The sequence below is a fragment of the Danio rerio genome, chromosome 25 (genome assembly GCF_049306965.1).
Source record: "Danio rerio strain Tuebingen ecotype United States chromosome 25, GRCz12tu, whole genome shotgun sequence".
Taxonomy (NCBI): Eukaryota; Metazoa; Chordata; class Actinopteri; order Cypriniformes; family Danionidae; genus Danio; species Danio rerio.
Window position 1 is genome coordinate 34283317 of NC_133200.1, and position 24184 is coordinate 34307500.

At 36.6% G+C, this 24184-nt stretch overlaps 2 protein-coding genes across 2 annotated transcripts in view; one reads left to right on the top strand and one right to left on the bottom strand.

The window, feature by feature from the left end:
• LOC141381016 (uncharacterized) overlaps window positions 1–24184 on the bottom strand; it is a 191831-nt gene that overhangs the window by 114190 nt on the left and 53457 nt on the right. The gene's annotated exons all lie outside the window — the stretch shown is intronic.
• parp16 (poly (ADP-ribose) polymerase family, member 16) lies at window positions 4880–19182 on the top strand. Its single transcript, NM_212906.1, is given in 7 exon segments — window positions 4880–4914; window positions 8675–8871; window positions 8949–9086; window positions 11396–11602; window positions 14268–14439; window positions 17967–18111; window positions 18421–19182. Coding segments are annotated over 6 exon segments (987 nt in total). The 5' UTR covers window positions 4880–4914; window positions 8675–8682; the 3' UTR covers window positions 18557–19182.

Consider the following 24184-nt stretch of genomic DNA (forward strand, 5'->3'; position numbering starts at 1 on the left):
AGCTCCTCTGGATTTACGATTTATGCACTGTAAAGGCCAGCAGTCAACTTTATCAAATGAAATGAGTATAGTTAACTCAAAATTGACTGAAAGTTCATTCTACTCATTTGAAAAGAGTTTTGAACTCAGTGTTGAAGGAAATTAGTTAATCAAATACCTCATTACTTCAATTTAAATAGAGTAAGTTCACTGTACTCATAAAGATTTGTTTTTTTGAGAGGGGTCTGGATGCAGACCTGGTGCAGTGCAATCTGAGCTGCATCCAATGTTTTTTAATGGGCTCACCTAACCCCACCCCTAACCCTACCCATCACAGTGACGTCACTCACTCCATTTGAGTGCATTGTGTCTGACATTGCATCGCTGAGTGATGCAATCTCAGCTTGCATCATAAAGGCTGCATCCAGATACTATTAGGTTTTTTTTACTCAAATGGTTTATAGCAATCGGTTTCCTCAAATGCTTTGAGTTGACTTTACTTACTGCGTTTTACAGTACTCAGTTGGTTTGAGTTCTCTTCATTTATTGGCGTTTACTGTGCTCAAATTGCTTTGTTTACTCAGATGGGTTAAGTTCACAGCACTCATTAGGATTAGCTTTTGAACTTAAATGGTTTGTTGCAATCGGTTTCCTCAAATGGTTTGAGTTACCTTAATGTTTTGGGTTTACAGTGTAATTCTGTATTTGAGGAAAATAGTTTTGAATTTGTATAAGTCTGTAGTTTTGGTTTTATTCTGTGAACTGCTTGTTGCATTTCTTCAAAATGTAAAATAAAATGTAACTAAGAGTATTTTATTTGCGCAAAACAACAAACAAAAAAAGGTGTGATGTCTTTACTTGACAACACAATACTAATGTTTTAACATACAGAAGAATATTTGGTGAAATAATGTGGATTTTCAATAACAATTATTTTTTTCTGACCAAAATAAATGTTCGAAAATGACAATGTTTATATATATATATATATATATATATATATATATATATATATATATATATATATATATATATATATATATATATATATATATATATATATATATATATATATATATATATATATAAATATATATATATATATATATATGAGCACGGGGCACAAAGTAACGCAGGGTTAAATGTAACACAGAGTTTTAAGGTATTTGCTCAATGCTTCAGAGGTTTTCACCACAGTGTTGGCAGATGTCTGCCTGCCAATTATTGAAAAAGTTTGGCGAAATTTGGATGAGAGACACAAGAGCAGTATGCAGCATAAAATTAGATATAATATATCAAATATATTGTATTATATATATATTTAAAAAATATTTTTATTAACGTGAAATCTTATATTGTTCTGATCACCGTCTTCTAGTCTAAAAGATGAAACCATTTTGAAAGATGTAAATAACACACAGTGACTGCCAACTGGGTTTTGAAGAAAACATGACACAGCAGGGTTAGTTGTAACAGGGTGTAACAATTAAGCCATACACTGTTGAACACCAATTAAACTAACAAATTTTTTTTTTTTTAGTGTAATGTTGAGAACTTTTTAAATAAAAAAATGTTTTTTTATAGACAAAAAAAATATTTTATTGCTAATACTACAAATAAATGCATTGTATAATAATGTATAATAATACATATAAATCCAAATGTTTTTATCCAATAAATGAATAAACATACTGTGCAATGTAGAATGCAAAAAATTGAGCTAAGTAATGAGGAAATAAAGCTACCTGTAAAAGTAAACTAAATTTAAATTAAATGTGTGTAATCTGCCTTTTTAATCATGCGTTACAACTAACCCTCTGTCTGTTACAACTTGCCCCGCAGGTGGGGTACATAGTAACATTTTTACTCCTGGCACTTTTAGCAACACTGCAGAGAAACCACAGATCCGACGTACATAATTCCAGTGCTCATTTGTAGGAGAGGCTTGTGTTTTGATGGTAAAAAACAAATGGTTGTTCTAACCCAAATACTTTTTTTATTATTGACTATATATATATATATATATATATATATATATATATATATATATATATATATATATATATATATATATATACCTGTATATATAACAGTAACTTACAGTACAATACTGTATTGTAAATCAAGTATGTTGAGGCATGTTGAGAAATAAATGAGTTTTTTTATGGTAAAAAAGTGTGTTATTTAAACATAAGTGTATAGTTTTACAAGAGTGTTTAATTATGCAAAGGATATGTAGTGTTTTGCTAATTGAGTGAGTGGTTGTGCTAACTGTGTGTACTGTTCTGATAACACGGGTTATTGTGTTTTGAAAATCGTGCTTAAGCAATCCAAACAACTGTAATAAAGAGACTAAGCTAAAAATCAATGAATGAATGAATAGTATATACACCACACGTAAAGGACAATTTTACATTTTAATTCACTCATTCATATGTGATCATATTTCTCACTTCATTTATAACTTCAGGGCAAATTTTAGATGAAAATGTAGAAATCTCAAATAAAAATGATTAAAATATAGAACACTATTTAAAGCTAACTAACTGTTGTGCAGAGCAGATCGCATCTTTTGTTAATTTCATGGAAGATTCTAGGCCAGCTGGCCTTTTCGCTGGGCTTTTTTCAGAATCTATCCCTCAGCAAAATGCTGACCTGATTTTTTCATACATAATTGATCTTCAAGATTCTTCTGCCAATAATATTAAGTGCTCTATAACGTTACAACGAAACGAGAACTCAGCCCTAAGTCCTAAAGTGCTTCTCACATCTATGATAAGTGTCATAGATGCTCCATGTTGTACCTATATGGCATAAGAAAAAGACAGAAAACAAAGACCATTACCATAGATCAGTGGTTCTCAAACTTTTTTCATCACCTCAGAAAATAATTGTCTCTTCAAGTACCACCACAATGAGCAGTATTAAAATACAGAGGCATAGTAGGCCCAGTAAAGCTGCTACAACTCAGCACAGTAAAAAAAACGGGGCAAATTACCTCAGAAATATAGGCTATATGTCATATATGGCATATTATATACATCATTTTTGATAAATTGTAAAATGTGTGTAGCATGTACTTGACATATTTCATTCCTCTGCGTACCACTAGAAGGAAGCCTGAGTACCACTAGTGGTACACGTACCACAGTTTGAGAACCACTGCCATAGATCATTATGCAGTGACTGGTGTACATACTCTGTTTCTATTGAAATTGAATAGAAATAAAGTGTGTACAGCATCAATCACTGCGTAATATTCACTCTCTTTTTAAAATTCATGTTAAAATATAGTTGCAAATAGAACAACATACTTATGACGAGTAATAATACATTTTAAACATGCAGTCTCTTCTAGATCACAAAAACGCATGTATTAAATATTGTAAATATACAGAAGTAAATTATTCCTAGCTTCTACGTCTTATATTTTTGTGCCTTCTGGTTGGTTTATATCTGTGAGGAAGAGTCCAACTAAATTCCAATTAATATGGTTCAGTTTTGTCTATTCAATTGAAGATTATGGAATAGACAAACTTCAACTAAAACAGTAGCCTAGAAAATTACTTGGAAATAAGATTAGCTGTCTGTTACTCTCAGAAGGTCTGTTATATTGTTAGGTATCGTATTGACGCTCTTTAGTGAAGCCCCAACAAAACTGACCATCATCTATCAGCTGATTAACTAAACATATATTATTTAAGTACCAGCAATCATATAATCTATATTTTTATTTACCTGGGTAGAGTTGCTCCAGCTGTTCGTGACTTCTTTTTTAAACTGGAACATAAAGTCCACTCTAAAGCCTAAGAACAACCAGCTTGTATCTAAATTTGTGCTTACTTCAGTTGCAGCCACTGGTCTATATAGATCAGGTTGCACCACGTGTTACTTAAAGCAGAGGCGTAGCAATGAATAGATGAATAGCCAAATCAAAAAGTTACAAATTGCTGTGATTGTGTTGTCCTCTCGCTCAAGCTTTATGTTTTATGTTGAATATATTTAAAAAAAAATAAAGTTGTTGTTTTTAAGTTATATACACCCTGATTTTACTGATCCGGCCCACTTGGGGAAATATTTTCCTCCATGTGGCCCCTGAGATAAAATAAGTTTGACACCCCTAGGAGTTGTTGAACCTTTAGAGGAAAATACCTTTTATCTTAAAAATCCTGTAGCACCTATAAGGATAAGGAAACTCATTACAGAGTTTTATGTAGGATATATCCTGTGAATGAGTTTATTTAAAAAAGATTTAACTTTGATGTTGACAAGTGTAGCTTCTGCTCAAATTTTCCAGAAACACTCGATCACTTATTTTTTTCTTGTGAGTTACTTTAAATTCTGGTTTGACATCTATACTTGGCTTTCATTAAAGATGATTTCCGTCCATCCAATTGTTCTAGAAGATATTTTATTTTACAAAGGTGATTTCCACTTTTCTTCCTCTGATGTTGTGAACTTTATTTTACTAATGGGCAATTATCATATTCATTGTTGTAAGTAGAAAAAGAGCAGACCCTCTTTTAGATGTTTTCTTTCTGAGGCAGAGAAAGTGGCTCAAAGCTTCAAATACTTCAGAAAAAGTAAAATAACTGAAGCTCTCTGTACTTCATTTGCAGAATATTTATTGTTATAATGTTTTGCTTTTTTCCTTTGATGTAGATCTTTTGTATTGCTCCTTGTTGCAGTTGTAACAATTTTAATTTATTTTATTGGTAAATATGCCTTGCGATGTTGATTGTTCCCTGTTTTGTGATGTAAACTTTTTGCAAAAATGAAAAATAAATAAAATAAATAAATAAATAAAAATATGCAGACCCCTGTGAGTTGTTTATGTTTGGCGGCTCCTGCTGGTAGAATCAGCGCATGCGCAGCAGCAGTTGGACACCTTTAGCTTCCGGTGGCTGTCAGATGCCTGAACTTCAGGCCCACAAGGTAAGGTGCATGCCATAAGAGTAAAATAAATGTTTAACAAATGTTCACCTATTTAAATGTAGAGGGATGAGTGTTTTGACTTTAGATCGCCGGTGTCCTTAAGCTCCTGAATTACTTCAACGATTATTGATGAGCTAGCCAGCTAACATGCTTAGTAAACAAACACAACAGAGCTGAATAAACCGACTATTAAACGAGCCACTGGATTAAACAGGCTCGCTTTCGAGGACTATAAGTTAATTACCTAATAGTGGGGAACTTTATATTGTGGTTTGGCTTGTTAGATGACAACAACTTTGTTAGCAGCTAATGTGCTAACTTAGCTTAGCTACCAGTCCCACTATGTTTACATTAGTTTGCATATTGTTATTTTAGTTTAAATCAGCTATAGTTTCCGTTGTAGTTTTTTTCATTTTTTTCCCGTTGTGATTGTTTGTATATATATATTTAAATATTTTTGTTCGTTTCATTACTTTGTTGTTTAAATTTAAGTTAATTTTGTTAGTCATATTAAACTAACTATATGTGAGAAAACTACCTTGATAACTAAATGGAATAAAATATTATTAATGTATATATTTATAATTTATAAATACACATACACACAAACAAATATATATAATCTATGTATCCATGTGTCTCTTTAGTTTGTGGTTTAATTGCAGTGTTGTATTTTTTTTTATTATTATTATTATTATACATTATTGTGAATTTACAAATATAATGGTTTGAATCAGATTTTATGTGCATAAAAGCAGTGACTTTGTTTGCCTAGAAGTAAATGAATGGAAGTGTCTGCTCAACAATGTCAAAATGTGAAAAATAAAAAATGATGGTACTCCATTGACATATATGAGTTATTGTGTTGAAATTTGGGGGAGTGCATATAAATCTAATTTACGATCCATATGTACAATGCAGAAAAAAGTAATTAGACTGACAGAACATGTGGGGGGATTTGGAGCATACAAATAATATATATATTTTTTAAATTAAAGATACTTGAGTTCAATGATTCGGTTAAATAAACAACACAATTAATGTTTAAAGCTAGGAATAAATTACTTTAAAATGCATACAAACGTTTTTTGTAGAAAGACAAAGGGGATATAATCTGAGAGAAGAACACAGTTCTAGGAGGTTGAAAACAAGGACAACTTTAAAAAGTTTATGTATATCTGTCTGTGGTGTGAAATTATGAAACAGTCTAAATCAGACTCTCAAACAATTTAAAAAGTTGTAAAAATAAATATTATTAAAGGAATATAATGATGAAGGAGATTGAAAAAGGAATTAATGGCTATTTGCAGTACTGTATTTTTTTGATGTTTATGTTACAAAATGTTAAGGTACAAATAGAATCAAACATAATTTGTCAAAGATGCCAAAAGGATAAAATATGTCCTATGTAAAAACAGAAGAGACAAGTAAAAGAAGAAATAAGTTTAAAGGGTTTAAAACACCAAAACACATTATTTGAGCTGTTGTCGTATATGTGTCACACACTGCTATAAACACTATTAGGATACATATATTTCACTAAACAACAGTGAAAATTGTTTTTTGCAAATTCGTACTTTCGGTTTGAAACTAATTTTTGAAGCTGCGTCACGGCCATGAGATCTTTGCGTGTATTCCAGCGTCTGTTCCTGGGAGTACCGTATTATGTCTCTGAGTGTGTTGCATTATTTCATGAGTAAGACTTGGTTCAAACCAATCAGCACGCTCTATTATGTATGCGATGCAACTTCATTTATATGCATGCTAGCTTCGAAGACTGTAAATGAAACGGTGTTCTGACAGCAGAGACGCCACGTTGTGTTGCCATAAGAAGTGGGAAAAGAATAAGAATTGTTTGGAGATGCGAGTCGTCAGTGTTGCTTTTATAATGTGCTGCTTTGAAGGTTTTGTTTTCATTTACTCTTTATGAGAGCACAGCTGGACTCGCGTGTGGATTACTAATTACTAATTGTTACTAATAACCTGACTTGGTCTCTCCATACCCCTTGTCTTGCGAAGAAAGCGCACCAGCGACTGCACTTTCTGAGAAGGTTGAAAAGAGCACATCTCAGCCAATCAATCCTCACAACTTTTTACAGAGGAGCTGTTGAGAGTGTTCTTACAAATGGCATCTCCCTTTGGTATGAGAATAGCAGTGTGTCTGATAAGAACACCATTAAGAGGATCATAAAGTCAGCTGAAAGGTCTGTTGGAGTCAAAATGATATCTATCGAGGAACTTTACCAACGCCGTTGTCTGTCTAGGGCAAATAACATTTTAGGGGATCCAACCCACCCTGGTCATAGCCTGCTCTCACTCATGCCATCAGGCAGGCGTTACAGAAGTCTGAGGAGCAAATCAGTGCGGTTTCGAGATAGTTTTTATCCTGTCATTATAAGACTTTTAAATAATACCATTTCTTAAGCATTGTTAAAAGCTAGTGTTAAATAATATATAAATTTGTTAAACTAGCATAAATTGTTAATATTACAACAAATGGTGAAATAGGTATTTAAGTATTAAGTTATTCTCTTCAGAGATTTTTAAAAATGGGTTGTATCTTATATAATTATATATTTTATGGAATTATAAAAGCTTATTTATCATGTTAGGATTTTATAGTGTTTTTATAGTGATGTTTTTTATGTTCTTGTTGGGTCTGTTGCAACGTAATTTCGTTCTGCATTACAATTCTATTGTGATGATTTGAATGACATAAATAAAGGAAACTGAAACTGATTACAGTGCACGCGTCGCGCAGCAGAAATACGCTTGTACGGAACATTTTTTACTCGAGAGCTTTTCTCATCTGGAAATTGTGAAATCCGTATTTGCTGCTCGTCTCCTTTAAAAAAAAAGAGGCAGCTCTAGTTGGTGTTGATTGTCTTGTCTCTACAGATTTAGTAAATTTGTGTGCGATTAGTGCTCTTTCTTTGTTCATTCAGATGGCAAAGTTATAGTTTGTATGGTCAGCAGTACTCTTTCAGTGTTTAAAGACAGACCTTAGTCAAAATAATTTCTAAGTTACTTAGTTTACGTAATATCTCTACAATATTATGGACTGAAAGATCTGCTTTAAATGCTGCTCTCCGAGTGTAAACATGTGCACACTGAAAGCAGACTCTTGCCGACCGTCGTGTTTAATTTTTGCTGCATTTTGTGACAGGATTGTCTACACACACCCAGTTTTACGACGTGCGGTATTAAACATTCCGCCGTCATTAAACACAGTCACTGTCTTTCTCCCCTGCGTGTGTGTTTGTTTTTCCTCGGTGAAAATCAGCATGTGCCCAATTGGAAACTCCCATTTTTATGCAAATTCTTCCCCTTTTCCCTCCCTCGACACTCCCACCCAGACAGAGCTAGACACACCCACTGACCTGCCTTTTTCAAAACTAGAAGTGTGAAATCACCCTGCTGAATCAGGGGGGTTTCATGGCCCTTTAAGTAATACACGAATGATGTATGCGGTAATGTGGTGGGAAAATAATAAGCTTGTGCTTTATCCCACTCCATTTTCGACCCTGTTGAAATGATAAATAAATCAATTCAAATCAAATCATTTTATTATATTTTAAACCTAGTGGTTTGAAGGATAGTAGCAGTATTACAATTTAAAAAGACAATTAAATATTGTTTTAGTGTATCCCAGTAATGTCACTGTGTTGTGTTTATTGTTGCCTTTGACCCATTTATCAGTATACCTTTCTGATATAACATTACGGTTGGTTTTTTTGCTGTAATATCTGTTGTGTTTCAGTGCTGGGTATGCAGCCGCCTCTCCCCGCAGCGGCAGTCAGAGAGCTGGTTTGCTCCTGTCTACATCGAGACCCTGTAGCGGCAGATCTGCGCTGCAGTCTCTTCGTGGCTGCCGTCCAGAGCTACAAACATGATTCGGTGCTCAGACCCTTCCCTCCTCGCTACCTGAGAGGAGAGATCAAGGACTTTGAAGAGCTGGTAAAATTATTCAAGAAATTTGAGCTCTCCGACTTAGTTTTTGATTCTCAGTTTTGACTCTTTCATGTTTCTCACAGCAAAAAGATGTGGACAGTTTGCCAAACGTGAGAGATCTGGTTCGCCTCGGACATGGTGATGGAGATCATCATATGGCTCTTGTGCACTGGGTTCTGTCCTCCAAGAGCTTCGCTGTGAAGACTCTGCAGAAAGAGGAGGTATTAAAAAAGTGTTTTTCTAAATGCATCGCTGTTCCCTCTGAATAGATTCTGAGCTTAGTCTCTAACACAGCAGGTGGCGCTCTAGGTTAGTTTTAACTCCAGGTGGCACTCTAGGCTAGGCTAATTTTTAACAGCACGTGGTGCTTTAGGCTAGTTTTTAACAGCAGATGGTGCTCTAGAGTAATTATTAGCAGCTGGTAACACTCTAGTGTTTAGCAGCAGGTGTTGCTCTAGGTTAGTTTTAACTCCAGATGGCACTCTAGGCTTGGCTAGTTTTTAACAGCAGATGGTGCTTTAGGCAAATTTTTAACAGAATGTGGTGCTCTAGGCTAATTATTAGCAGCAAGTGACACTCTAGACTAGTTTTTAACAGCAGATTGGGCTCTAGGCTAGTTTTAAAGCAGATGGCACTCTAGGCTAGTTCTAAACAGCAGGTGGCGCTCTAGGCTAGTTTTAATTCCTGGTGGCATTCTAAGCTAGTTTTTAACGGAAGATGCCGCTTTAGACTAGTTTTAAACAGCAGATGGCGCTTCAGGCTAGTTTTACAGCAGCTGGTGTTCTAGGCTAGTTTTAACCGCAAGTGGCTCTCTGGGCTAATTTTTAACAGCAGATGGCGTTCTAGGCTAATTTTTAACAGCAAGGGGAATTCTAGGCAAATTTTTAACAGCAGATGTGGCTCTAGGCTAGTTTTAGCAGTAGATAGTGCTCGGCTAGTTTTCAACAGCAGATGGCACTCTAGGCTAGTTTTTAACAGCAGATGGTGCTCTAGGCTAGTTTTAACAGCAGATGTCACTCTAGGTTAGTTTTTAAGCAGCATATGGTGCTCTAGGCTAGTTTTTAACAGCAGATGGCGCTCTAGGTTAGTCTTAACAGTAGATGGTGCTCGGCTAGTTTTCAACAGCAGATGGCACTCTAGGCTAGTTTTAACAGCAGATGTCACTCTAGGTTAGTTTTTAGCAGCATATGGCGCTCTAGGCTAGTTTTTAACAGCAGATGGCACTCTAGGTTAGTTTTTAGCTGCATATGGCGCTCTAGGCTAGTTTTTAACAGCAGATGGCACTCTAGGCTAGATTTAACAGCAGATGGCACTCTAGGCTAGTTTTAACAGCAGGTGGCACTCTTGGCTAGTTTTAAAAGCAGATGCCGCTCTAGGTTAGTTTTTAGCAGCATATGGCGCTCTAGGCTAGTTTTAACAGCAGATGGCACTCTAGGCTAGTTTTAACAGCAGATGGCGCTCTAGGCTAGTTTTTAACAGCAGATGGCACTCTAGGCTAGTTTTAACAGCAGATGCCGCTCTAGGTTAGTTTTTAGCAGCATATGGCGCTATAGGCTAGTTTTAACAGCAGATGGCGCTCTAGGCTAGTTTTTAACAGCAGATGGTGCTCTAGGCTAGTTTTTAACAGCAGATAGCGCTCTGGGCTAATTTTTAACAGCAGATGGTGCTCTAGGCTAGTTTTTAACAGCAGATGGAGCTCTAGGTTACTTTTTAACCACATATGGTGCTCTGGGCTAGTTTTTAACAGCAGATGGCACTCTAGGCTAAGTTTTAACAGCAGATGGCGCTTTGGGCTAGTTTTTAACAGCAGATGGAGCTCTAGGTTAGTTTTTAACCACATATGGTGCTCTGGGCTAGTTTTTAACAGCAGATGGCACTCTAGGCTAAGTTTTAACAGCAGATGGCGCTTTGGGCTAGTTTTTAACAGCAGATGGAGCTCTAGGTTAGTTTTTAACCGCATATGGTGCTCTGGGCTTGTTTTTAACAGCAGATGGCACTCTAGGCTAAGTTTTAACAGCAGATGGCGCTCTGGGCTAGTTTTTAACAGCAGATGGAGCTCTAGGTTAGTTTTTAACCACATATGGTGCTCTGGGCTAGTTTTTAACAGCAGATGGCGCTTGTTTTTTACCCCTTTTTTAACCATACACTAAAATGCTCACTAAAAAGAGTGCTTGTGCTTTAGGCTTAAGAGTTAGCTGTAATGGCATGAGATAAATGTAAACACAGCTCACTATGAACAGTCTTGTAAACTGAATAAACCTTTCTTAACATTATTTAATGGCACGGGGTATGTGTAAGGAATTGGATGCAAGCAAAGTAAGACTTGTTTGTAAATCATACAGCGTCATCTGCTGTTAAAAACTACGCTCAGTATTGATTTAAGAGAATAGGAATACATTAAAATCTCAGAATGCATGCAGAATCGATTTCTTGATCAGTTTTTCACCGCCGCTGCAATGAGCTCTTATTTAGACAGAGCCCCTTTAGTGTTGATAAACTCATTGTCTTGTGTTTAATCTCGCTCCATCAGTTTGCCAGACTCAGCCAGCTGGCTCAGAGAGAGGGGGTTTCAGCTCCAGCCCCAGACTTCCTCTTTGAGCTGCAGTACTGTGATTTGCTCAACTCTAAGTTTGAGCGGACGCGGGCCGGCCGAGACCTCATCTATGCATTCCACGGCAGCAGACTAGAGAACTTCCACTCCATCATACACAACGGATTACACTGCCATCTCAATAAGGTCAGAATGAGAGCGATGTGTGTTTGTGGATGACAATCTATTTTCCTACTTTATTTACACCTGACTTTTGTGTTTTAAATTATAGGTTGCACTTCTGGTTTGTGAAACTTCCCTTAAAATAATATGACTGTGCTACACATAATCCATATTCATAATAATAACTGGTATATTTTGCTTAGTGCTTTATTTTAGTCCATAAATATGAAGTGTCAAGGCTCACTTTTCGAGATGTATTTGGCATTCATACCCAAGTGATTTTCACTGGCCATGAGCCGAGTGAACATAAAAAAAATCACTCTCTGACCTTAGATGGCAGTAAAGGAAAAACAATGCAAAAACAAGCTGCGCTGCACAACTTTATGCTATTGACACTCACATGTTGTACAGAAGAAGTCATCACCCTGCTGTAACTTCAGCAGTTGAAGGCATGTGAACAAAGACACCAATCTCAGTGGTCGGACTGTTGTTATCACAGCGTGTTAAACTAAAAAGACAAACCCGAAGCATTTTTGTTTAGTTTTTTTCCTAAAGGAACACTCCACTTTTTTGGAAAATAGACTCATTTTACAACTCCCCTAGAATTAAAAAGTTGGTTTTGAATTCATTCATGCAATCTCTAGGCCTCTAGCTTAGCTTAGCATAAATAATTGAAATGGATTAGACCATTAGCCTCTCGCTCAAAAAATCTGGCTGCAGCAGGTGCAGTGATATTAAACAGATTCTTTCTAGTTCTGCAAGTCCAGGCCTTAGTGCTGGGGACTGTTTTCAGATGAAAGCAAAAATTTTATAAGCTAAAATTTCAGCAGTTGAAGGCATGTGAACAAAAACACCAATCTCAGTGGTCGGACCATTTTTTTCATGGCGCGTTAAACCAAAAAGACAAGCCTGAAGCATTTTTGTTTTGTTTTTTCCTAAAGGAACACTCCATTTTTTTGCAAAATAGACTCATTTTACAAGTACTCTAGAGGTAAAAAGTTGAGTTTTATCATTTTTGAATCCATTCATCTAATCTCTAGGTCTGGAGGGAGCATGTTAAGCTTAGCTTAGCATAAATAATTGAAATGGATTAGACCATTAGCCTCTCGCTCAAAAAATCTGTCCGACCATGGCTGCAGCAGGGGCAGTGATATTAAACAGATTCTTTCTAGTTCTGCAAGTCTAGGCCTTGGTGCTGGGGACTGTTTTCAGATGCTTATTATCATTGCTCCTGCTGCGGCTATGTATGGATAGAGAAAGTATAGTTCCTAGCCAAATCAGCCTAGACAATAGTAACTTTTCATTTTCCGTCTACCTTAGCTCCCAATGTAAATACAGAAGAGTCAAACTTTAAATATAGGAAAATTAGCAAAGCACTTTTTGATTTTGAGCTAAATGCTAATGGTCTAATCTGATTTAATTATCTATGCTAAGCTAAGCTAAAATTTCAGCAGTTGAAGAGATGTGAACAAACACACTAATCTCAGTGGTCAGACCATTTTTTTTAACGGCGCGTTAAACCAAAAAGTCAAGCCTGAAGCATTTTTGTTTTGTTTTTTCCTAAAGGAACACTCCTCTTTTTTGGAGAATAGAATCATTTTACAAGTACTCTAGAGGTAAAAAGTTGAGTTTTATCATTTTTGAATCCATTCATCTAATCTCTAGGTCTGGCGGGAGCATGTTAAGCTTAGCTTAGCATAAGTAATTGAAATGGATTAGACCATTAGCATCTCTCTCAAAAAATCATGGCTGCAGCAGGGGCAGTGATATTACACAGATTCTTACTGGTGCTGCAAGTCTTGGCCTTGGTGCTGGGGACTGTTTTCAGATGCTGCTTATTCATCATTGCTGCAGCCATGATTCGGCAGCAAAGTTCCTTGACTATTACGTCGGAATGAGAGTATAGTTCCTAGCCATATAGGCCTAGAATATAGCAACTTTTCATTTTCCGTCAACCCTAACACACAATGTAAATACAGAAGAGTTCAACAATAAATAGGAAAACTATCAAAACTATTTTTCATTTTGAGCTAAATGCTAATGGTCTAATCCGATTCAAGAATCTATGTTAAGCTAAGCTACGCTAAATGAAAAGAGATCCTTAAAGACATAGAGATGAGCTGAATAGGTTTTAAAAAATGATAGAACTTTAAATGTGACATTAGTGTCACAAGGATATCTTGGGCCAGAGATTTTATGGCCTTACTCTTTGTTTTTTAAGTTTTCCCAAAGTTATTTTATTTTTGTATTCCCTGCACTACAGTAATATTCAAAATAAATCCATAATATTGCCGTGGAAAGGCTTGTTTTGAGTTATTATGGTCATTCAATGCTTGCAGAAAGTCATTTGTTCATTCTAATAAGTTGCTTTTTATAAAATTTGATGGATGAACTGTGAGGATTATAATGACACCTCAGTTTTCTAAACACTGCTCTCATTTGTTTAAAGTTTAATGGAATTTCATTCATGCAAAGCATTATGGGGTGTAAGAAAAAGGTGAATGCGTGTTTTGGATGCTTTCCAGCCTATCGTTTTTTAATTATCAATCAAGAGCACAATTAACTGATGTGTTTGACTGTCCCTTATCAGTTTATGTGTATGTAATATTTGTGAATATGATAATTGTGTCTACAGTGTTATCTGCTCATTGGCTCAAGAAATGTGCTTTGATTATGATTTGATTTCCAGACCTCACTGTTTGGGGAAGGCACCTACCTGACCAGTGACCTCAGCATGGCCATCCTTTACAGTCCTCACGGGAACGGGTGGAGGGAAAGCGTCCTCGGGCCTTTCATCAGCTGCGTTGCTTTGTGTGAAATCATTGATCATCCTGACGTGAAGTGTCAGGTGAAGAAGAAAGGTAATGCTTTAAATGATAAGAAGCTGTCAAAAGTGTATGGGCTCTATCATACAACTGGCGCAAAACATGTTTGGCTTGATGTGTTGCTATTTTCAGACCAGCGCAACCCTAATTTTTATGTTTTGCGCCATGTTGTTTAAATAGCAAATCCGTTTGTGACACTTTGTGGACTCATGGGTGTGCTGGTCTATAAAAGAGTATGTTATGCTGTGTTTACACCAGACGTGGAACGCGCGGATAAATCGCGATATTCGCGCGTAAATAGCCGCATGAACATTTAAGTTTGCTCGCTTCATTCGCGCATCAACCCCTGCTTCATTCGCGCGTCAAATCCGCTTCAATCGCATGTCAGATTCACTTCAAAACAGACGCGGATTCGCGTGATGGGCAGGGCTTCTGTCTGCCCGGTGACTCTAGCTTCATAGCTAAATGGCTAACATGGATTTTATTAACAAAATAACAGTGTTAATGTGCTTTATGGAGACTGAAAAACAGCGTCAATACGTTTAGGGTCCTGTCTGAATCCACTGCATCCTTTCAGAGGTGCATCCAGCTCTGTGAGCTCATAAACTCCTCCAGAAACTGAACCTGGATGACGGAGGCTTTCAACGGTGCTTCTGACTGAGCCAAACCCAGTTTGATGACTTGTTGTCGGTGTCGCCTGGAGGATTTCCCCTGGGACACTATCAACAGGTTCTATGTCACAATCACGCCCCCACAAGAGCAAGCTTCTGATTGGTTAACGCGGCGCGAATGTCCGCTGAAGTTCAGATTTTCAAACTCGAGAGATTCGCGCGAAACGCTCGTTAAGCGCATCAAAACGCAAAACGCTCAATTCGCCATTCGCGCAATTCTTTCGCCATTCGCGCAATTCTCGTCATTCGCGCCGCGCCATTCGCGCGTATCGCGCCGCAGGATGTCTATTCGCGTGTTTGCATTGACTTAACATGTAAATCACTCGCGCTTGATGCGCGTGCCGCGTCTGGTCTGAACGCAGCATTAAGGTGCACTGTTGGCGCATTGATATTTTAAGAAACTGAAATAGACCACACCATTGACCAAGTGAAAGCTGGTTTCAAGTCCAGCACAGAGCACATTTGTTTTGCATCCGTGCAGGTTCAAGCACTTACTTAGTACACACAGGATGTACAGCAATACACAAATATCTTTACATATGGGAAAAAAAGAAAGAATTAAAAAGTTACAAAAATTATTATTTACTACATAAATATAAAAACCACTTCCTCCATGCCTTCTTCATGTCTGGGGGGATTTTTCAGTTTATTCATGACAACTTGTATTTTTATTATAATGTATTATAATGTTATTATCATTAGCCATATTATTTATTATATGTATATTCATTATAGGTGGGCATAGATTATATTTTTTTTTATCTAGATTAATCTCAGAATTAATATAATGTTATATTAATATAATATTTTAGGGTTTGGGTAGATGTTAATAAATACAAGTAATGGATTACTTAATAAATAATACAAATAATTCTCATTAACCACAGCTGTATTGCTTTTAGCAACAACCACTATCAGCAGGATATCCGCGGGGTCTTAAAATGTCTTAAATCTCAAAATCAAAATTTTAGGCCTTAAAAAGTCTAAAATTTACTAAAATATTGTGTTGTTGGTTTTCCCAGAGATGGGTTGCGGCTGGAAGGGCATCCACTGCGTAAAAACGTGCTGGATAAGTTGGCGGTTCATTCCGCTGTGGCGACCCCGGATTAATAAAGGGACTAAGCCGACAAGAAAATGAATGAATGAATTGTGTTGTAGGTTTAAATTTAAAAAAAAAAACAAGTCTTAATTTTCCTTTGTTCGTGTATTGCTACCCAGTTTGGCCAAAACCTATACACCAATAATCAATCTCAATAAAACTTTAAACTTTTTATCTGAAAAAGGTCATTTTTAACTCTATTTATCATAATGGTTTATTATTTTCCATACAGTAACATTTGTTTGAAAGTGCTCCATGCATTTACTGCTGAGCACAACGACCTGGACAGATTGATGTGCATAGGTTTAATTTATTATAGTTTAAAGGGCCATGACACCCCCCACTTTCGGTTAAAGTCTTCTTCAGAATTTTTTCAATAGATGCATGATTAATAAGCGTGGCGCTCCGCAAGCATCGGGCAGGAGTGGGTGTGGCCAGCAGGGGAGAACGTGAGCGAACGAAGCTTGCTCACAAAATGAGACAAACCGTGAGGAGACGCATGAGTTTATAGTTTACAAAGTTAAAATGCAAAGAAATGAACAGTGATTTAATGCCCTGCTACATTTTTTATTCGTAATTTCATATACACACAACCACAATTTATATAATTATAAAGATAAGTGTGTTCATGTAAACACTATAAATGAGGACTTCTCCCTCAATCCCCGTATCCAGCAGACTCAGTGCAGCAGGTCTCCTGACCTGTCTGTTTTAACCATTAGCCCTGCTGGTAATCTGGAGGATTTAGGCAAACACAGCAGCACGGCGATGTGTCTGAATGTGAACGAAGTCCTGATAAAAGACAGTGTCCGCCATTCTCTAATTCTCGTGCTGCTCTCCCGACAAAAATGCTAGCAGCACACACACAGCTTTGCTGTATGATCGGCCCTGACAAGATCGCGGGGGAAAACATGCAACAAACCGCATGGATCATGGAAACAAACGCATATGAGCCTTCATGAACGGCTAAATACTGTGTGCCCGTGCCGTGGGTCCGTGACGTGTCTCACAGCTCGGGCTTGACTCTGGCAGGTCTGGCAGGTCTCATGAATAATTAAGCAGCCGGCTCTTCTCATAGGATAAGAAAACTCCGCTATGAATAATGAGAAACCGACGCGTCATCATTTCACTAGCAGTACTGCGCCACGTCGCCGATTTTGATCCCTCCCCAAAAATAATTTTAAACCCGGAAGCTCAAAATTATCCAGTTTTCCCCACAATTAAAGCTGACAGGTGCTAACATTGTCTTAACTGATTCTCAACACACACAAATCTGTTAATATAAAAAAAAAGTTCTCCAGGGTGTCCTGAACCTTTAAAAACAACAAAAAATATTTTAAAGAAGGTTTATGTTGGAAAAAAATGTATGGATACAAGTAAAGGTTATTTAAGATGGCAATATTTTTTATATTTTGCTAAGAAATGTCTAAAATATTTATTTTTTAATTATTATTTTATTATTGTATTATTAAATGTATTCAAAAAAAAATTTTTTTTTTTTTTTTGATAGGGCAAATAAAAAAAAATCCATCTAGGCCATTTGAAAAATTCCTTAATTCCTTTAGCCCTTTATGAATCTAAAATTTTAGTCATAATGGTCTTAAAATAACTTAAAAAATCTTCAATTTAACTTGGTGAAACCTGCAGAAACCCTGAACAGGCTGCTAGCACATTTCTGGTATGTTAACATAACCTTAGCATGAATTAGCAAAGTTAGCATCTATTAGCATGATGTTGATATGTTTTTAAAATAAATACATTTCATGGCTAGTTACAACTCACTGTGTTTTCAGACTCGGAGAGCATTGACCGACAGCGTCTGAGGGCCAGGAACAGTGAAGGTGGTGAGGTGCCCGAGAAGTACTTTGTGGTGACCAACAATGAGCTCTTAAGAGTTAAATACCTGCTGGTTTATTCTCAGAGACGCTACAGATCCAGGTGAGACTGCAGTTGAGCTCGCATGCTTATTTGCATGGACCCAGTTGTCTGACCCATATCCAGTTTAAATAATAAAAAATAAATAAATCATGCTAAGAATATAGTTCCCTCCAAAAAAAAAAGTACATTGTACATTTTGATTATAAAAGTGTAAGTGATTATGGTAGGTTGTTTTGATCTTGGAAATGGGCTGCTGTGTCTTTAATTTGAGCATTGTCAGTAGATCACACTTAAAAGAAAGGAACAATGAAAAGTGTGTCATCCCGTAATTAGTTATGAATATTAAGTGACGTCTTGTTGTGATTGCAGACACGCTCGGGGGACGTCGTGGCTCGTCAGACATCATTTTGCCATCATGATGGGTCTGTATCTCCTGCTCCTCATATTCATCGGTGCCTTCAACTCGTCCGCTTTTCAGTCCTTCTGGCACAGAATGTTCCGGTAACCCAAGCTCACATCACACATGCACACTCATCCAAAGTGCCTTTTACTCAAAGACTATCAAAGAGGGAGGAAAAAAGACTCAGGAACTTACTTCCTTCCCCTCAACAAAACATTCCTCCCTGTATCACTTGATTCTTGGGTAATCCTTCATTTTATTCACACAAACACACTGTGCATCAGCCAACCGAGAAACTGCAGAACGAGCAGTAATGTTAGCTTTCGTGAATGTTACATGTTAGCATGTAGCCTGTTTTTACTTGTTGAACGATGGGTTCACTTTGTTAGTTACAACCAAATGATCAAGACAAAGCGTTGTCTTTTACCTGCCTTCTTCAACCTAGACATTGGCAAAAAAAAAAATTGCTGCTTGTGTTAATAAAAATAATCACGTAGGAAAATCTGTGCTTTTATAATAAATATTTTTCAGTTTCGATGCAAATATAGAAGTTCCTAGACGACCGTACTAATGTCTAGATCAGATCAACTATGCAGAAGACCCGTGTTATGGTGGTCGCTATCATTAAAACTGTAATGAAAATTAGTCTTGATATTGCATTAATGACTCTAACTTGATTTATCAGTCAGAATCTGAATTGTGAAGGTATTTAAATAAATAAATGCAACAAACTCGCAGTGTTTTTTTTTTTTAAAGAGCTCCTATCATGCAAAATCGACTTTTGGATGCTGTTTGGACAGAACTGTGTGTAGGTATAGTGTGTCCACAGTCATATTAGATTAAAATATGTTAAAATAGGATCCAAATCCCTGTGCTTTTGAGGCCCATCGCAACATGACGTAGGGGTGTGGTTTTTCCCGTCCACTGAATTGATTGACGTACACATATTAACATGGCTCCATAGTATTGGCTCCTCCAAGACAGGATTTGCTAAGAAACTGGGATTAAAAGATCTGTAATGAGCTCCAATTTAGACGGTACATTCCGCTGTGGTGACCCCGGATTAATAAAGGGACTAAGCCGACAAGAAAATGAATGAATGAATTGTGTTGTAGGTTTAAATTTAAAAAAAAAACAAGTCTTAATTTTCCTTTGTTTGTGTATTGCTACCCAGTCTGGCCTAAACCTATACACCAACAATCAATCTCAATAAAACTTTAGACTTTTTATCTGAAAAAGGTCATTTTTGACTCTATTTATCATAATGGTTTAATTATTTTCCATACAGTAACATTTGTTTGAAAGTGCTCCATGTATTTACTTCTGAGGACAACGACCTGGACAGATTGATGTGCATAGGTTTAGTTTATTATAGTTAAAAAAAAATAAATACATTTTTAAGAAGGTTTATGTTGAAAAAAAATTTATGGATACAAGTAGAGGTTATTTAAAATAGCAATATTTTAAATATTTTGCTAAGAAATGTCTAAAATATGTCTTTTTTAATTATTAATTTATTATTGTATTATTAAATGTAATGTCCACAGTCATATTTGATAAAAAAATATGTTAAAATAGGATCCAAATCCCTGTGCTTTTGAGGCCCATCGCAACATGACGTAGGGGTGTGGTTTTTCCCGTCCACTGAATTGATTGACGTACACATATTAACATGGCTCCATAGTATTGGCTCCTCCAAGACAGGATTTGCTAAGAAACTGGGATTAAAAGATCTGTAATGAGCTCCAATTTAGACGGTACATTCCGCTGTGGTGACCCCGGATTAATAAAGGGACTAAGCCGACAAGAAAATGAATGAATGAATTGTGTTGTAGGTTTAAATTTAAAAAAAAAACAAGTCTTTATTTTCCTTTGTTCGTGTATTGCTACCCAGTCTGGCCTAAACCTATACACCAATAATCAATCTCAATGAAACTTTAGACTTTTTATCTGAAAAAGGTCATTTTTGACTCTATTTATCATAATGGTTTAATTATTTTCCATACAGTAACATTTGTTTGAAAGTGCTCCATGTATTTACTTCTGAGGACAACGACCTGGACAGATTGATGTGCATAGGTTTAGTTTATTATAGTTAAAAAAAATAAATAAATAATAAAAAAATTTAAAGAAGGTTTATGTTGGAAAAAAATTTATGGATGCAAGTAGAGGTTATTTAAATAGCAATATTTTAAATATTTTGCTAAGAAATGTCTATAATATGTATTTTTTCATTATTAATTTATTTTTGTATTATTAAATGTAATGTCCACAGTCATATTTGATTAAAATATGTTAAAATAGGATCCAAATCCCTGTGCTTTTGACCCCCATCGCAACATGACGTAGGGGTGTGGTTTTTCCCGTCGATTGAATTGATTGACGTACACATATTAACATGGCTCCATAGTATTGCCTCCTCCAAGACAGGATTTGCTAAGAAACTGGGATTAAAAGATCTGTTCCAACTCTTCGTGATCAGCTGCAACTCAGGAATGAGATTTACAAGTTTGAAACACTTTTAAAACTGTGCATGTTTAAAATAAAGAACAGACAAAATTGCTATGTACAGTGGTCCCTCGTTTTAAAAATAGCCCGCAATAGGCAAAATCCACAAAGTAGTCAGTTTTATTTTTTTCTATTATTATAGATGTTCTAAGGCTGTAAAACTCCTCACTACACACTTTATACATTTTTCTCAGACAGGCATTAACATTTTCACACTTTTCTCTCGTTTAAGTGAAGTTTATTCATAAACTAATTTCGAGAGGATCACGTGCTTATGATTGACACGGCTGGCCCCGAGTCAAGCTAATGAATGAACCACCAATCAGGCTAGTCCTAACCCAGTATAAATAACCAAACACCCTACCTTTAGTCATCTTCGTTTTGAAGAATCCCCCCTTCCACCCCTTCTCCTCCTCTTTTCTACAGGGCAACACGGCGGCCCAGTGGCTAGCACTACGGCCTCACAGCAAAAAATGCCTCCGACTCGGGTATCCACCCAACCGGTCAGCATTTTTGTGCGGAGTTCATGTTCTCCCCGTGCTTGCGTGGGTTTTCCCCGGGTCCTCCGGTTTCCTCCCACACCCTCAAAAACATGAGACTAAGTAAATTGACTAAACCAAATTAGCACACGGAACGGAAACGGAAGGGAGCTCCGGGCTCGAGGATCTTTTGAGCTCGGGGCTCTCTCCCGGGACAGCATGCCAAACTAGCTTATTACCAATCATCAGCTAAGTGTGAACTCTTGAAACATTCTCAAAGTTCAAACCTTCGTAGTCCAGTATTATAGAATGAAAACAAAGATCAAAACCATTTGATCATTTATTTATTCTGTAATGGTGCCCTGTAGCCATGTTAATTTAGCACAAGGGTTTTCAAACTGGGGTCCGCAGACCCCTGGTGGGCCGCAAGAGAGTGCTAGGGGGTCCACGAAAAACAAAAAATGATTTTTATGAGATATTTTTTCCAATCCTAAATTTATTAATAACTATAAATTATTAATCTATATATAGTTTTATGATTTATATAAGTGGATACTTAATAATAATGTGTTTATCCCAAAATCCTTTGCCCTCGTACAATAAGCGGCTGTAAGTGCAGTACAGATGATGGAAAGATTTTTAAAGAATCCCGCTCCCACAAGCAGTTCATGCAAATCTGACTTTGCGAGGGTTAAGGCAAAAACCAGAAAATATAACAAATCTTACATTGCGCTTGGTTTTACCTGCATGTTAAAGCAGGAAGTCGATATACCTCAGTGTGTTCTTTGTCAAGCGATTCTTTTCAATGAATGCATGAAACCATCCAAGCTCAAGCGCCATCTACAGCAGAAACATCCCAATGAGGCAGAAAAATCGACAATTTCAAACATCAGTAGTTGTGTTTGGCCTGGCAGGCTAGTATTTTTCAGCAGCAAGCATTAATCCCTGAGAGCTGTTTAAAATGTTATATTTGGCATCACTCCACATGGCATGTGCTAAGAAGCCGCACACAGTTGGCGAAGCATTGTTATTACCAGCTACTAAAGACATCGTCAAAGAATTATTTGGAGAGGAAGCGGCACGAATGGTAGATTATGTGCCTTTGTCGGACAACACAGTAAGCAGACGCATATGTTCAATGTAAAGACTTTTGCAGTTTTCCATAAAAACAAGACAGGTAAAAAAAAAAACTACAGAAACTACAAATGTTACAAATATCAAGGTTTAACTTTTCATCTACCACTGCCTCATTTATCTTTTTCAGTTAATGTAAATATTTCATTGTTTTTAATGAAATAAAAAAATAGAAAATAATTTTTGGCTATAGTGAGTTGCCAACTAATAAGATAAATAGTTTTAAAAACAATACTATTTTGCATGCCTGTGAAATATGAACTATAGTGTCTTTACGTTATACAGAATTTTAGTTTACATATTTATACTTGAAATATATAAGTGCTTTTAAACTTTAGGCAAAGGGGTCCCCTGCAAGAAATCATCATATTTGGGGGTCCCTGAGATTAAAAAGTTTGAAAACCCCTGATTTAGCATGTCCAGAAGTTTAACCTTTTGTGCGATGGTTAGCAACATCTTCTGCCTTTTGGGTGCTACCGCAGGTGCCTTTGGTGGTGCAGAACGCAAAACTTCCAAACATACAGAACAGCACTTCAGAGTCACACTGCTAGCAGTCGAAGATTTATGTAAATTTGGCAAGCTGAACGCATTGTGTACTGTACATGAGACACGGCACGGTGGAAATTAATTGACAATGGTCTACAACCAGCCAGAATGCAGACCACAATTCGCTAATCAGGACGCAGAAAACAGTGCAATGTAAAAAAACAAAAAGCATATCAAATTGCACGAAAAAATTCACAAAAGTGCAAGGCTGCAAAAAGTGAACCTTGTTCAGAGCGAGGGACCACTGTATGTAATTCATAACAACAGGACCCACCACAGCTGCATAGTGTCAATACACAACTATTAATGAGGATGCCTCAATCACACAAAAGGGGTCCTAATTTGTGGACATTAAATCAGGATTATTTTGTAAAGTAGCATAACGGATATCTATTTACTATAATCTTCTATGTGAAGCTGCTTTGACACAATCTACATTGTAAAAGCACTATACAAAAAAGGTGAATTGAATATCTATACAGCAGTGTAAATTAACGTGCAAATGTGTGTGTGTGTGTGTGTGCTGCAAACTTTGTAAAGACATTTGTGTGCCACTTATCCTCACGGAAAGGCTTGAATAAATCATAACAAATACATTGAATAATCATTGGGAAAAGTCCAGGTTTGGTCTTACTGTGGTATTTTTAACTCAGAAACTTGATCTCTGCTTCATTCGTGTCTGACTCTGTTACTAGATATGTTTCCATGCAAAGACGCAAATGAAATTCATGCACAAAACTGGAATATCGCATAAAAGATTTGCGAATAATGGAGCGTTTCTATCCAATGAGTCGAAGAGAACAGAATCGTCTCTTGCTGATAAACTGGCCCCAAATATCAAATAGAAAAATGTAATTTGCTGCGTTAGGAGACGCTGGGTGAGTCTTTTTCCTTTTTAATTTTTCCTTTTCCTTTCCATTTAATAAATTACTTGTGCCACAAAAGACAATGCCGACACTCAGTGAACATGCGGTCTCATTTGTAGCTGGAATGGTGGGTGGGAGAACTAGCTCATTTGCATTTAAAGTAGGGACGCACCGAATATTCGCCCACCAAAAATTTTTGC